Source organism: Panulirus ornatus, chromosome 25, assembly GCF_036320965.1.
Source record: "Panulirus ornatus isolate Po-2019 chromosome 25, ASM3632096v1, whole genome shotgun sequence".
NCBI classification, from domain to species: domain Eukaryota; kingdom Metazoa; phylum Arthropoda; class Malacostraca; order Decapoda; family Palinuridae; genus Panulirus; species Panulirus ornatus.
This window is the reverse complement of record NC_092248.1, coordinates 24306862-24322166: the sequence shown is the minus strand read 5'-3', so window position 1 is coordinate 24322166 and position 15305 is coordinate 24306862. Positions and strand designations below refer to the sequence as shown.

Sequence of the window (15305 nt, the reverse complement as noted above, 5' to 3'; positions counted from 1 at the left end):
AGTTTGAGAGAATACTTCTGTTGTGTTGGAGAGAGTATCTATTGCTGTGTTTGAGGGAGCACTTACTGGTGGGTTTGAGATAGCACTTATCACATTGCTTGAGAGAATATTTACTGCTTTGTTTGAGAGAGCACTTATCACTGTGTTTGAGAGAGTGCCCATATGTTTATTTGAGAGACCACCTATTACTGTGTTTGAGAGAACACTCACTGCTGTGTTTGATGGAGCATCTACTGATGTGTTTGATGTAGGACATACTGCTATGTTTGATGAGGGACTTAGTGCTGTGTTTGAGAGAACACTTACTGCTATGTTTGATGGAGCACTTACTGCTGTGTTTCCGAGAATATTTACTGCTGTATTTGATGGAGCACTTACTGCTGTGGTTGAGAGAATATTTACTGCTGTGTTTAGTGGAGCACTTACACACTGCTCTGTTTGATGGAGCACCTACTGCTGTGTTTGAGAGAACACTTATTGCTGTGTTTGATGGAGGACTTATCGCTGTGTTTTGAGAGAACTCTTAATGTTGAGTTTGATGGAGCACTTACTGCTGTGCTTGATGGAGCACTCACTGCTGTGTTTGATGGAGCACTTACTGCTGTGTTTGATGGAGGACTTATTGCTTTGTTAGATGGAGCACCTACTGCTGTTTGATGGAGGACTTACTGCTGTGTTTGAGGGAACACTTACTGCTGTGTTTGATGAAGGACTTACTGCTGTGTTTGAGAGAACACTTACTGCTGTGTTTGATGGAGGACTTACTGCTGTGTTTGAGAGAACACTTACTGCTGTGTTTGATGAAGGACTTACTGCTGTGTTTGAGAGAACACTTACTGCTGTGTTTGATAATGGACTTATAAATGTGTTTGAGAGAACACTTGTTGTTGTGAAACTTTGTTTCTGATTTTCGACGAATCTTCCAATAACTTACTCAAGCTTAGCGTCACAGGTCAACATATGTCTTGTATACTCATATATGGTTGGACTATCTATGTCGTTACTTCCTTACTCTTACAACACAGTGGCAGGCAAGCAGCTCCCCATCATACAGTCCCCTCATCCTGCTGGCTCTCTGAGACTTACATGGTCAAGGTGAGGGTAAACATTGGTGGCTATTCTGTCCCAGTCGGAGCTGCAGATGTAGAGTAAAGCATGGCTTTCTGAATGATCACATCCACCATGTCATATAGATATCCCAGGAGATATGGCTATGGCTTCCCTTATTTCTTGTGGCATTTCCCAACGGTAACACCAGGAGCAACAGTAACAACGGTAAAGGATTACTGTACTGAGTGCTGGAAAGACACGATGATGCCAACAGAGGATAGAGTCACCACAACAGTAACTGCAGAACATTTCCCAGGCACCAGCTGGACACGTGAAGTGACCATAACAGTAACTGCAGAACATTTCCCAGGCACTAGCTGGACACGTGGAGTAACCACAACAGTAACTGCAGAAAATTTCCCTGACACCAGCTGGACACGTGGAGTGACCATAACAGTAACTGCAGAAAATTTCCCTGACACCAGCTGGACACGTGGCCTGACCACAACAGTAACTGCAGAACATTTCCCTGACACCAACTGTACCATGTGAGGCTGGTCGCCAGACTGGTCGGTCTGTAACGCTTCCCTGATACCTCATCTCACAGTACCAGGAATTCCTGGTCGGTTGTGGTGGACTGGATAGCTTTGATTTCTTCTCCGCAGATTTGATATGGATCGCTGTCTTAAATACCATACCATAAAGCGCACATCGAGCGAGGTTTGTGATAAAGTGAATGAGAGGAAGGCGGAAACACTGGTGCCGAAGCGAGTGTGGAGGTTCGTAATCCACAAGTACAAAATAATGATTATAGTGTCAGTCATGTGACACGTGCAGTCATGTGGAATGAAAGAGAAAGTGTGTTGGATGACGTGACTAATGTTAGAAACATGAATACTGAAGACATTGGTAATGAAATTTCTGCCAAGGCCAGTGACGACGAGCAAGACTAGAATAATGTAACCAAAGAACAAGATGAAGTAAAGCAGGAAGTGTGACATGTACTACTTGATAATGGGATTTAGTTTCTGACTAGTGATGAGGAAGATCTAAACCCTCAATGTGATCTGTGTTTCCAAACTTTGGCTAGTGTAGCAGCGGATCCCTCAAGGCTTATCACCATTTTCAGTTAAAATCCAAGAAATAAGCAAGAGAAAACTGAATTATTTCTGTTTTTGGCCATAAACACACAGCAGGAAGACTGTGAGGTATACTGGTACTGGTGGGATGATGCATGAGTCTATACCGGTATCACAGCTCGTGTCAGCAACTGTGGAAAACAAACTGAAGCAGACAACGTGATGAAGACGGCTGCCAGAATATTGTTAAATATCATGTTTGGTGAAGGTTGAAGGATGTTACTGACAAGGTACCCCTCTCAAGTGATACCGTTCAGCAGTGATCATTATCCATACCTGAACAAGTTGAACATCTGCTGTTATAACGTGTGTGTAAGAGCCAGTGTTCCGCGCTCCATCTTGACTCCACAAACATTGTGGAAGATGTGCTCCCACCGGAAAGATGTCAGATATGAATATTCAGACAATATACATGAATTTTTGTTATGTTGATACCTGCCCATCATCACGTCAGGAGAAGTCATTCTGGGTTTTTGAATAACTTTACGAAAGAAGAGGATTGGACCCGATGTGTCAGCGATGGTACCAGCGTAACTTGGTAATGACTGTGGGGATGAAGGGCCTGTCTACGTGTGCAACAGATGTTTCATCATGAGCAACTCACTGTGAGCTAAATGCCCGCTTACCTTCAAGTGGATCAAGACAAAGCGATGGTAACTGTGAACATCAACAAGGGGCCTCCTCTTAACACACGAATATTCAGGCTGTGTGTGAGGAGATGGTGAGTGAGCACGGTGGTATCCTGAGCATAATACATCGCTCGGCAATTCCTCTGCCAAGAAAATCTAACATTGTCTCTGATGCCCAGGATAAAGTAGAATGTTCTGCGTGTGAAGGTTGAGCTGAACTGTGGCCTTCTTCACCACACTACACTTTCCCAACCTTTTGCCGATTTCCCGCTTACGTCTGAAGAACCTGACGAGCAGACTATTGACGTCTTCAGAATGATCCTTCAGGAGCTCCATGAACAATGTGTCTTCAGGATATTCATGAACAATGCTGATGGTATTTCTCGCAACCAGAAAAGGAGTTGATTGGACGAGGAATGTGTTTACAATTTGAGCGGCACTGTATAGATCATTTTCAAGCTTCCATCAAGGAAATTGGACGGCTTGTGCAGCTGACAATGAATGAGTCAATGAAGTTGGTCTTAGGTGAAAAGGATCCGACAGACTTCTGGCTACACGTAGGATGTGAGTATTCCGGTCCCTGTCTTGAAACAACTACAACAGTTCCCAGCAACATGTCGCCGCCAGGTCGAAGGTTCAACACTTGTGGGACTAAATGCGAAGCAGAAGAATCGCCTGAACATGGAGCGAGACGCGCGACTGAAACTCTGTACCTTGGAACCAAACATTACCATCTGAGTGGCACAGGAGAAGCAACATCAGTCTTTTCACTAAGTCTGGTGAGTTTATATTAGTGGCCGCGAGTCGCAGCTGATGTGGTAGGGAAGGTGCGGGTGTAGGTGTGTGGTACCCGTAGTCTCTCTCTCTCTCTCTCTCTCTCTCTCTCTCTCTCTCTCTCTCTCTCTCTCTCTCTCTCTCTCTCTCTCTCTCTCTCTCCCGCCCCACACACACACACTAGAGTGGTCCACTGTTCTAGAGAATGACTGGCTGCAACATATCCTCACATGTTTCATTTTTACTGTTACGAATTTGTTACTGAACCATTCGTAAGTTGCGTCTTTACTGCTTCCACTGAGGACGTCACCCAGGCTTATCCTGTAGAGAGCAGAGTGGAGAGCGCTAGAATTTGTGAGTCTACAGACAAGAAATTTTCCATCACAGTCGTGTTGACTAACATTATAAGAAATATCAAAACTTATCATAAAAGTAATTTGTCAGTTATAATTTCCCTCAAACTTTTCTACAACCAGATCTTCATCGTCAAGACCAGATACTCGGCTGGATCTGTAACTAAGTCCATCTGTTCACATTACGAGTAGATTTCTCTGACGGATGATGTCAATAGAAGGACACCATTGATAAAGTTTTGGCAAAGTTTCCGCTTGGAGCTTCAGGAAACTCTCCCTCTCTACTGGAATACTGTTATATAAAAATCTCCCCTGATGACTGAATTGTGTATATGATGAGTATCTCGTGACTGGTCATAATGTCTTTCCTCTGAGTGATGTGTCCACGGGATGGCGGAGGAGTTTGGGCTGTAAACTATATAATCTTACCCTTTCTTGCTTCATCTAACAAAGCTAAACATAAATTTACACAAAAGCTGAGTTGTTACTATCAAGTCACAAGTGTTTCAGTGTAAGATTAAGATTAATTTCAATCACCATCAAGAGACAACTTCTTGCCTTGTTAAGTTGTCAGACAATGTGCATCATGGATTTGCATACTGCAGGGAAGTCTCCATCCTCGATATTCAACCAAGATTCTAAACAAATTATTATAACATAACGTTCTCTTAATGTCATTGCTCTAGTTCTGAAAGATTTGTATCAGATGCATTTCCTTAACATATTTCATAAATCTCTATATCTGTTGCACGTGGGCCATGTGCATAGTGAAAAAATCTCCCACATCTGAAGAAGGTGCTCAAGGCTTATCAGCTGGTGGAGGTAACTTGGCGTTGAGGCATAATGACCCAGGCAGTTGATGGGTTTAAACCCCAGACGACCAACCAGTCAACCTGCTCCACGCCGCTGTTGTAATTATATTTCGCGAAACTTGAGTTGACTCGCTGAGGAACTTAATAAAATGAGCTATACCTAAATTGCTCTAGTGTAGACCCATCCATCGTGAGGACATATCACTGAGGCTGCTGTTAGAATGCTTAACAGAAATTTATGAGTGATACTCCTCCTGACAAAGGGTCAGTTAACTGATTATTAACAGTGAATGACTCATTAACAAGGCGTCCCTGATGCTATTTCTGGAGAGAATAATATTAGGATAGATTAGTATTTCTTCAAGATCACGGAAAAAGTTGATGATATTTTACAAATGGACAAATATGGTAATTGGTCACTAATGTCTCTATGTTCCCGTGTTCCAGCCCAGTATGGTGCCAGCTTGGTGTTATGTGATGGTCATGGTACCTCCACTCGTGACCGGTGCGTCCATGATGGGTGTGGAGGTGGGCGTCCTGGTGGGTCAGGTGCTGCAGAAGCATCAGGTGGGCTGTCACACACTACTCATGACAACCACACAACACTCACCTGTGCTCTCCAGTATACCCAGGTTAGCCACTCAGGTTTTGTCTCATCCTATTTACCTTCATCATAATAACATCACTACAGCATCAGTGTATCATTCACAGGAGACTACCTCCATCCTCTTGGACGGACTGAAAAAGAAAATCAAATCTATATCTAGGATTGTTGATTGATTGATTAATTGACTTTATTCAGGGACCCTAGTACATTATGATAGGTATATTCATGTGCAATACACCACAGTAAGGTATATAGTAGCTTACACTAGGATAACCTACTCAAGTTTTACAAACTTATTTCCAGTAGGGTCCTTGTAGCAAGATGGAGCAGTCAACAAAGGACGCACCTCACCCCATACAGGATACATAGGCACATTGTATACCCCTCGCTTCAAAACAGTTAAAAAGCTCAAACACCATGCATAATATTACTTACATATCTAGTAATATACATAATCATTTAGTTACTATGTAATCGTATACGCAAGGGTCCCGGGTTCGATCCTGGCTGTTGGAGGTTAGTAGGTTATATGGCAGTGCGCGTTCATATGCACTGTTTACGTATATATACACTTCCGTGTTGTGGTTAGGTTCTGTAAATGTTATCTCCTGGTTATGTGAGCCTGATGGGAAATGACCAGTGGAGACCCCTTTGCTCACCAATGTGTGACGAAGGTATTCGATTACATAGTATTCGAATAGCAACTTCCCTTTAAGTGGCGATCATAGCCTAGCGGTAGCGCTCCCGCATGTTACGCAGGGGTCCCGGGTTCGATCCTGGCTGCTGGAGGTTTGTATGTTATATGGAAGTGCTCTTTCACATGTACTATATTCGTATATATATATATATATATATATATATATGAGAGGATAGAATTATTGGACAAGATCTCTGACTGTGTGCCTAATGTTATCGCAAAACAAACACAGATGGAGTCAACAAGGAAGCAGATGGTCGCCAATTTTGTCATATCTGTCTAACCTGTATAGTATCCATGACTCTTAGTTGTTATCTGATATGTTGAGAATACTATATCTTGCATTAAGATTATACATTATTACTAGGCAGCGAGGGGACGACAGCCACCTACTGACCCCCCCCATTACATCCCTCCCGCGGGGGAGGAAAGAGGCCACATATGGGCACACTTGTAATATTGTTTAGCTAATAAGGAGCAAGGCATCACATTGTAAGAATAATATAAGGAATTAGTACCTAACCTAACCCGTGGCACGTATCATGACTATTGGTGGAGGTTGATTATAGAAATAAAATTGTAGGGAACATGTCCTCGTCCATAGCAGTTTCCATATAAGATTCCGCCATGTGCAAAAGTTTAACATTTACGCTGCTCAATTAAGAACATATAGTGATACAGTTTCAAATAATGTCACCACGAAAATGTAACGAGTGTGGAAAAGTAACAAAGTGACTTGATGAGGTAATTAACCAGGGAAACTGAAATGGTCGCCTTGGCAAGCCAACGTGATTTCAAGTCACGCAGTACACAGACGAGACGCAGGAAGTCATTTAAGTATCCTGCCTTCTTGGAGACAGTTACCCAAGACACGAGGAAAGTAAGGAAAAGCATTACTCCACAAGCAGTTATGGGATTGTATGATAGAGTGTAAGATGACGTAGGTAGAAATCTATGCAGACAATGAGAGATGGATGATTATTGGTTCATATGCACCTGGCTATGAAATAAGAGCATAAGAGACAAGCAGCAAAATGAGTGTGTTAGCAACTTTGGTGCACGAGACCAGGTATTAGTAATGGTTGATCTAAATGCTAAAATGAGTAATGTGGCGGTTGAGGGTATAATTGGGGCATGGGATATTCAGTTATGAATGAAGATAGTGAAGAGCTTATGTTTTGTAATGAAATAGGACTGGTGTCTGGAACTCTTGGATATTCAGTTATGAATGAAGATAGTAAAGAGCTTATGTTTTGTAATGAAATAGGACTGGTGTCTGGAACTCTTGGCTTAAAGAGAGGAAACACGCAAATATACGTATGTGAGTAAGAGAGTTGGTGAGTGGGTATTATTGGATTATATATCAATTGAAAGGCTCGTATAAAAGAGGCTTCTGAATGTAGATGTACTTAACAGAGCTTCAGGGATGTTTGATCACTATCTTGTGGAGGCGAGGGTTAAGATTTGTAGAGGTTTTCGAAAAAGAGAAAACAATATCGGTGCGAAAAGAGCGACGGGATAAAGTGGGCTTGGAAAAGTCATGTGTGAGGAAGTCCCAGGGGAGACTGTGGAACGGCAAAAGTTGAGAAATAATGAAGCAAGGGGAATGGATGAGGAATGGGAGGTATTTAAGAAAGTAGTGATGGCATGTGCAAAAGATGCACGTGGCATTAGAAAGAAGGAAGTGGGCAGATTAGAAAAGGTAGTGAGTGGTAGGATGAAGAAGAAAAGTTGGTTGTGAAAGAGAAAAGAGAGGCGTTTCGGTGGCACTTGTACAGGATTGTAAATGATAGGGAAATGTATAGGAGAAAGCGACAGGTAGTCAGTAGGTAGGTGCACTGGTTGAAAACGAGGGCTGATGAGAGTTAGGGTGAGTATAGATATAAAGAGAATCAATGTCTACAAGATGATAGGAGTTCTAATGACGCGACGTATGGACAATAGGCCAGTATTTGATTAGTATCATTAATCTATGCTGAACTCTGTCTAGACCATAAGGGTAGGCCTGACTGAGATAAGAGTGCAGTATAACATGCAAGGACGAATCAATAGATACTCTATAACCGGACCAACTGACCTAGATGTGAACGTAGTAAAGTCTCCAAAGACGAATCGATCAATTCTTTTTCTAACCGGAGCAGTTGCTGAAAAGACATGAGCCATCGTCAGCTAAGCAAGACTCAGTTTTCAAAGGAAGATTTCGCTGTTTCCTCTGCTTTAGGTAGTTCTAATGTAGAGCAGACGATGTGATTATATTTACTGTCGTACAAGGTGGAATCATTAAACCAACCATGATAGTAATGGATTAACTAATCCATAGAGGCGCTAAGCTTAGATAGATTACGTCTTTCCTAATGCCAAGTTTTATGTAAATCTGATGGTGATTGTAATGACAAGTTAGAGTATTTAGATTTGTGTGTTATACGTATTTTTCTTCTGAATCTATCACTGATATAAGGGATAATCCTGTGTTCTCCAGGAGCATGAGTGTAGGATCTGAGGGGATTACAGTAGTGAAGGCAGGATCGATCCTCTCCCTGGACCAGCTGGCCCAGGACCACCTCCTCCACGGGCTGTGGGGAGACACCAGGACCACCTGCCATACCCTCATCCTCGACCTCACCATCAACAACAACAACAACAACAACAACAACGCGACCCACCTCCTCTTTAGGTACAGCTGACATTATTGTAGGGAAGTAAAGCGGGACAAATAAGAGACATGCGAGCGATATAAACAAGTAGTGGAGGCCAGATGTCTGGGATGTACACATAGTGAGCAGCTTCCACAGCCAGAAGTAGGCTGTCAGAGTAGGTAGTGTGTCTGGGATATGTGTAAGTTTTCACTATTCAGCTACTACATCCAGACAGCCAGTTATGTTGTTAAGTGACTACCGACCACCTCACCACTGGTATAGCCTACACCACCCCCATGACCCGATATTATCACGAGGACACAACACTTGGTGACCTTACTGACCAACTCCAGAAACCTGTGGTTCACATGAGGACAATAACTTGAAATATATGTACGAGTTTTATATAAAACACACACACACACACACACACACACACACGCACACACACACACACACACACACACACTCTCTCTCTCTCTCTCTCTCTCTCTCTCTCTCTCTCTCTCTCTCTCTCTCTCTCTCTCTCTCTCTCTCTCTCTCTCTCTCTCTCTCTCTCTCTCTCTCTCTCTCACGACACTGCTCCACACGAGCACAAAGTTCAAATTACTGACCCGTACCAGCACACAACTCACAGTAATGACTTACACCAACACACAACTCACAGTAATGACTTACACCAGCACAGAGCTCACAGTAATGACTTACACCAGCACAGAGCTCACAGTAATGACTTACACCAACGCACAACTCACAGTAATGACGTACACCAACACAGAGCTCACAGTAATGACTTACACCAGCACAGAGCTCACAGTAATGACTTACACCAGCACAGAGCTCACAGTAATGACTTACACCAACACACAACTCACAGTAATGACTTACACCAACACACAACTCACAGTAATGACTTACACCAGCACAGAGCTCACAGTAATGACTTACACCAGCACAGAGCTCACAGTAATGACTTACACCAACACACAACTCACAGTAATGACTTACACCAACACAGAGCTCACAGTAATGACTTACACCAGCACAGAGCTCACAGTAATGACTTACACCAGCACAGAGCTCACAGTAATGACTTACACCAACACACAACTCACAGTAATGACTTACACCAGAATTAAACACAGAATAATGACTTACACCAGTATACAGCTAACAATAATATTTTACACCAGCATACAGGCCACAATAATGACTTACACCAGCATACAGGCCACAATAATGACTTACACCAGCATACAGGCCACAATAATGACTTACACCAGCATACAGGCCACAATAATGACTTACACCAGCATACAGGCCACAATAATGACTTACACCAGCATACAGGCCACAATAATGACTTACACCAGCATACAGGCCACAATAATGACTTACACCAGCATACAGGCCACAATAATGACTTACACCAGCATACAGGCCACAATAATGACTTACACCAGCATACAGGCCACAATAATGACTTACACCAGCATACAGGCCACAATAATGACTTATGCCAGCATACAGGCCACAATAATGACTTACGCCAGCATACAGGCCACAATAATGACTTACACCAGCATACAGGCCACAATAATGACTTACACCAGCATACAGGCCACAATAATGACTTACACCAGCATACAGGCCACAATAATGACTTACACCAGCATACAGGCCACAATAATGACTTACACCAGCATACAGGCCACAATAATGACTTACACCAGCATACAGGCCACAATAATGACTTACACCAACATACAGGCCACAATAATGACTTACACCAGCATGCAGCTTAAGATAATGACTTATGCCAGCATACACCATCACAAAGCTCACATCACTGACCTACACGAGCACACAGCTGACGACACCATCATCAAACAGCCCACAACACACTACACCAGCACACAGCTCACGACACCGACTTACACCATCAAGTAGCTCACAGCACACTACACCAGCACACAGCTCACGACACCGACCTACATCAGCACACAGTTAACGACACTGACCTACAATAGCACGCAGGTAACAATACTGACCTACCCCAGCGCATATCTCACAATAATGACCTGCACCAGCACACACCTCATGACAATATCCTATGGGAAATAACCCTATGGGAAATGACAGGTGGAGAACCAGTTGCTCATCAACGTGAGATGAAATGTATTCGATTACATAGTACTCGAACAGTCATCTCCCTCTTGGGGGGGGTGATCATAGCCTAGCTGTAACGCTCCCGCCTCTTACGCAGAAGTCCCGGATTCGATCCTGGCTGTTGGAGGTTTATATATTATGTGGAAGTGCGCGTTCATATGCACTATATATATATATATATATATATATATATATATATATATATATATATATAAATATATATATATATATATATATATATATGCATATTTTTCTTTTTCGTTTTTTCATACTATTCGCCATTTCCCGCGATAGCAAGGTAGCTTTAAGAACAGAGGACTGGGCCTTTGAGGGAATACCCTCACCTGGCCCCCTTCTCTGTTCCTTCTTTTGGAAAAAAAAAAAAGAGAGGGGAGGATTTCCATCCCCCCGCTCCCTTCCCTTTTAGTCGACTTCTACGACACGCAGGGAATACGTGGGAAGTATTCTTTCTCCCCTATCCCCAGAGATATATATATACATATATTTTTTTTTTTTTTTTTTTTATACTTTGTCGCTGTCTCCCGCGTTTGCGAGGTAGCGCAAGGAAACAGACGAAAGAAATGGCCCAACCCCCCCCCCCCCCCCCCATACACATGTACATACACTCGTCCACACACGCAAATATACATACCTACACAGCTTTCCATGGTTTACCCCAGACGCTTCACATGCCTTGCTTCAATCCACTGACATCACGTCAACCCCTGTATACCACATGACTCCAATTCACTCTATTTCTTGCCCTCCTTTCACCCTCCTGCATGTTCAGGCCCCGATCACACAAAATCTTTTTCACTCCATCTTTCCACCTCCAATTTGGTCTCCCTCTTCTCCTCGTTCCCTCCACCTCCGACACATATATCCTCTTGGTCAATCTCTCCTCACTCATTCTCTCCATGTGCCCAAACCATTTCAAAACACCCTCTTCTGCTCTCTCAACCACGCTCTTTTTATTTCCACACATCTCTCTCACCCTTACGTTACTTACTCGATCAAACCACCTCACACCACACATTATCCTCAAACATCTCATTTCCAGCACATCCATCCTCCTGCGCACATCTCTATCCATAGCCCACGCCTCGCAACCATACAACATTGTTGGAACCACTATTCCCTCAAACATACCCATTTTTGCTTTCCGAGATAATGTTCTCGACTTCCACACATTTTTCAAGGCTCCCAAAATTTTCGCCCCCTCCCCCACCCTATGATCCACTTCCGCTTCCATGGTTCCATCCGCTGACAGATCCACTCCCAGATATCTAAAACACTTCACTTCCTCCAGTTTTTCTCCATTCAAACTCACCTCCCAATTGACTTGACCCTCACCCCTACTGTACCTAATAACCTTGCTCTTATTCACATTTACTCTCAACTTTCTTCTTCCACACACTTTACCAAACTCAGTCACCAGCTTCTGCAGTTTCTCACATGAATCAGCCACCAGCGCTGTATCATCAGCGAACAACAACTGACTCACTTCCCAAGCTCTCTCATCCCCAACAGACTTCATACTTGCCCCTCTTTCCAGGACTCTTGCATTTACCTCCCTTACAACCCCATCCATAAACAAATTAAACAACCATGGAGACATCACACATCCCTGCCGCAAACCTACATTCACTGAGAACCAATCACTTTCCTCTCTTCCTACACGTACACATGCCTTACATCCTCGATAAAAACTTTTCACTGCTTCTAACAACTTTCCTCCCACACCATATATTCTTAATACCTTCCACAGAGCATCTCTATCAACTCTATCATATGCCTTCTATATATATATATATATATATATATATATATATATATATATATATATATATATATATATATATATATATATATATATATATATATATATATATATATATATACATATATATATATATATATATATATATATATATATATATATATATATATATATATATGTATATATATATATATATATATATATATATATATATATATATATATATATATATATATATATATATATATATATATATATATGTATATATATTAGGTATTTGTAGTCCAGAATTTATTGATGATGAGTTTGAGAAGATATATTCTATTGAATCTAAGTTAAAGTACCCTTGATCATTCACTGATAAATTCCTTAAGTTAGCAAAGAAATCATTTTATAGCATTAAACCCAAACCTCCCATTGACACTAAGAATCTTTTAGTTCTCCCTTTTAATGATGATTCTACTTTACTTCCCATGTTGCTTAAATCCTTTACTAAAAATGTTGCCTTCAGTAACAGTGGTACCATAAAAAATATCTTAATCAGGAACTAACCAGAAAAATTCTCCTGGACGAATCTATGAAGTGCCATGTAGAAATTGTGATAAGTTTTATGTTGGGCATACTGGTAAGGGTCTTTCTGTTAGACTTAAGCAACATAAATATAGTATAAGAACAGGACAAGAATCAAATGCCTTGTTTAATCACGTTAAAAACTACAATCATTGTATTGACTGGAGTAATGCCATCTCAGTTATTAACTCTAAATCCAGTTCCATGAAAAATGTCATTGAATCTTCTCTTATCAAATACACAAAGATTTATAACTTTATTATCAGTGAAACTCTATACAAAATGGATAACTTTAGTGTTGACAAAATTTGTAAACAATTCACCTTCTTGTCCAAATGACAAGTTTATGATACGCTCGTTGTCTGTCTTAGACAGCCACTTGTTTACCAAATGGCGTCCTCGGTACGTCTCTTCGTTGTATATCAACTGACTGTTTCATTTCTCTCTTGTGTTTCCCATGATGATGTGATTAGAGTTGATAGAGATGCTCTGTGGAAGGTATTAAGTATATATGGTGTGGGAGGCAAGTTGTTAGAAGCAGTGAAAAGTTTTTATCTAGGATGCAAAGCATGTGTACGTGTAGGAAGAGAGGAAAGTGATTGGTTCTCAGTGAATGTAGGCTTGCGGTAGGTGTGTATGATGTCTCCATGGTTGTTTTCTTTGTTTATGGATGGGGTTGTTAGGGAGGTGAATGCAAGAGTTTTGGAAAGAGGGGCAAGTATGCAGTCTGTTGTGGATGAGAGAGCTTGGGAAGTGAGTCAGTTGTTGTTCGCTGATAATACAGCGCTGGTGGCTGATTCATGTGAGAAACTGCAGAAGCTGGTGACTGAGTTTGGTAAAGTGTGTGAAAGAAGAAAGTTAAGAGTAAATGTAAATAAGAGCAAGGTTATTAGGTACAGTAGGGTTGAGGGTCAAGTCAATTGGGAGGTAAGTTGGACTAGAGAAAATCTGGAGGAAGCAAAGTGTTTTAGATATCTGGGAGTGGATCTGGCAGTGGATGGAACCATGGAAGTGGAAGTGAATCATAGGGTGGGGCAGGAGGCGAAAATTCTGGGAGCCTTGAAGAATGTTTTGAAGTCGAGAACATTATCTCGGAAAGCAAAAATGGGTATGTTTGAAGGATTAGTGGCTCCAACAATGTTGTATGGTTGCGAGGCGTTGGCTATGGATAGAGTTGTGCGCAGGAGGGTGGATGTGCTGGAAATGAGATGTTTGAGGACAATATGTGGTGTGAGGTGATTTGATCGAGTAAGTAATGTAAGGGTAAGAGGGATGTATGGAAATAATAAGAGTGTGGTTGAGAGAGCAGAAGAGGGTGTTTTGAAATGGTTTGGTCACATGGAGAGAATGAGTGAGGAAAGATTGACCAAGAGGTTATATGTGTCAGAGGTGGAGGGAACGAGGAGAAGTGGAAGACCAAATTGGAGGTGGAAAGATGGAGTGAAAAAGATTTTGAGTGATCGGGGCCTGAACATGCAGGAGGGTGAGAGGCGTGCAAGGAATAGAGTGAATTGGAACGATGTGGTATACCGGGGTGGAAGTGCTGTCAATGGATTGAACTAGGCATGTGAAGCGTCTGGGGTAAGGCATGGAAAGTTTTGTGGGGCCTGGATGTGGAAAGGGAGCTGTGGTTTCGGTGCATTATTACATGTCAGCTAGAGACTGAGTGTGAGCGAATGGGGCCTTTGTTGTCTTTTCCTATCACTATCTCGCACACTTGAGGGGGGAGGGAGTTGTTATTCCATGTGTTGCGAGGTGGCGATGGGAATAAATAAAGGCAGACAGTATGAATTATGTACATGTGTATAAATGCATATGTATGTTTGTGTGTATATATATGTATAGATTGAGATGTATTGGTATGTATATTTGCGTGTGTGGACGTGTATGTATATACATGTGTATGTGGGTGGGTTGGGCCATTCTTTCGTCTGTTTCCTTGCGTTACCTCGCTAACGCGGGAGACAGCGACAAAGCAACATAGATAAATAAATAGATAAATCTTGCAGTGTACAGATAACTATCCTGTGTATCTTGCAGTGTACAGATAGCTATCCTGTGTTCCTTGCAGTGTACAGATAATATTCCT

At 42.0% G+C, this 15305-nt stretch overlaps 1 protein-coding gene across 1 annotated transcript in view; it reads left to right on the top strand.

Annotated features, from left to right (window-relative positions):
- The first annotated feature begins 489 nt into the window (after positions 1-489).
- LOC139757341 (ionotropic receptor 21a-like) overlaps positions 490-15305 on the top strand; it is a 73759-nt gene continuing 58943 nt past the window's right edge. Inside the window, exons 1-4 of the mRNA XM_071677765.1 lie at positions 490-651; positions 3026-3194; positions 4714-4767; positions 5205-5324. Of these exons, the coding sequence (XP_071533866.1) occupies positions 490-651; positions 3026-3194; positions 4714-4767; positions 5205-5324 (505 nt within the window). The remainder of the gene's footprint in view (positions 652-3025; positions 3195-4713; positions 4768-5204; positions 5325-15305) is intronic.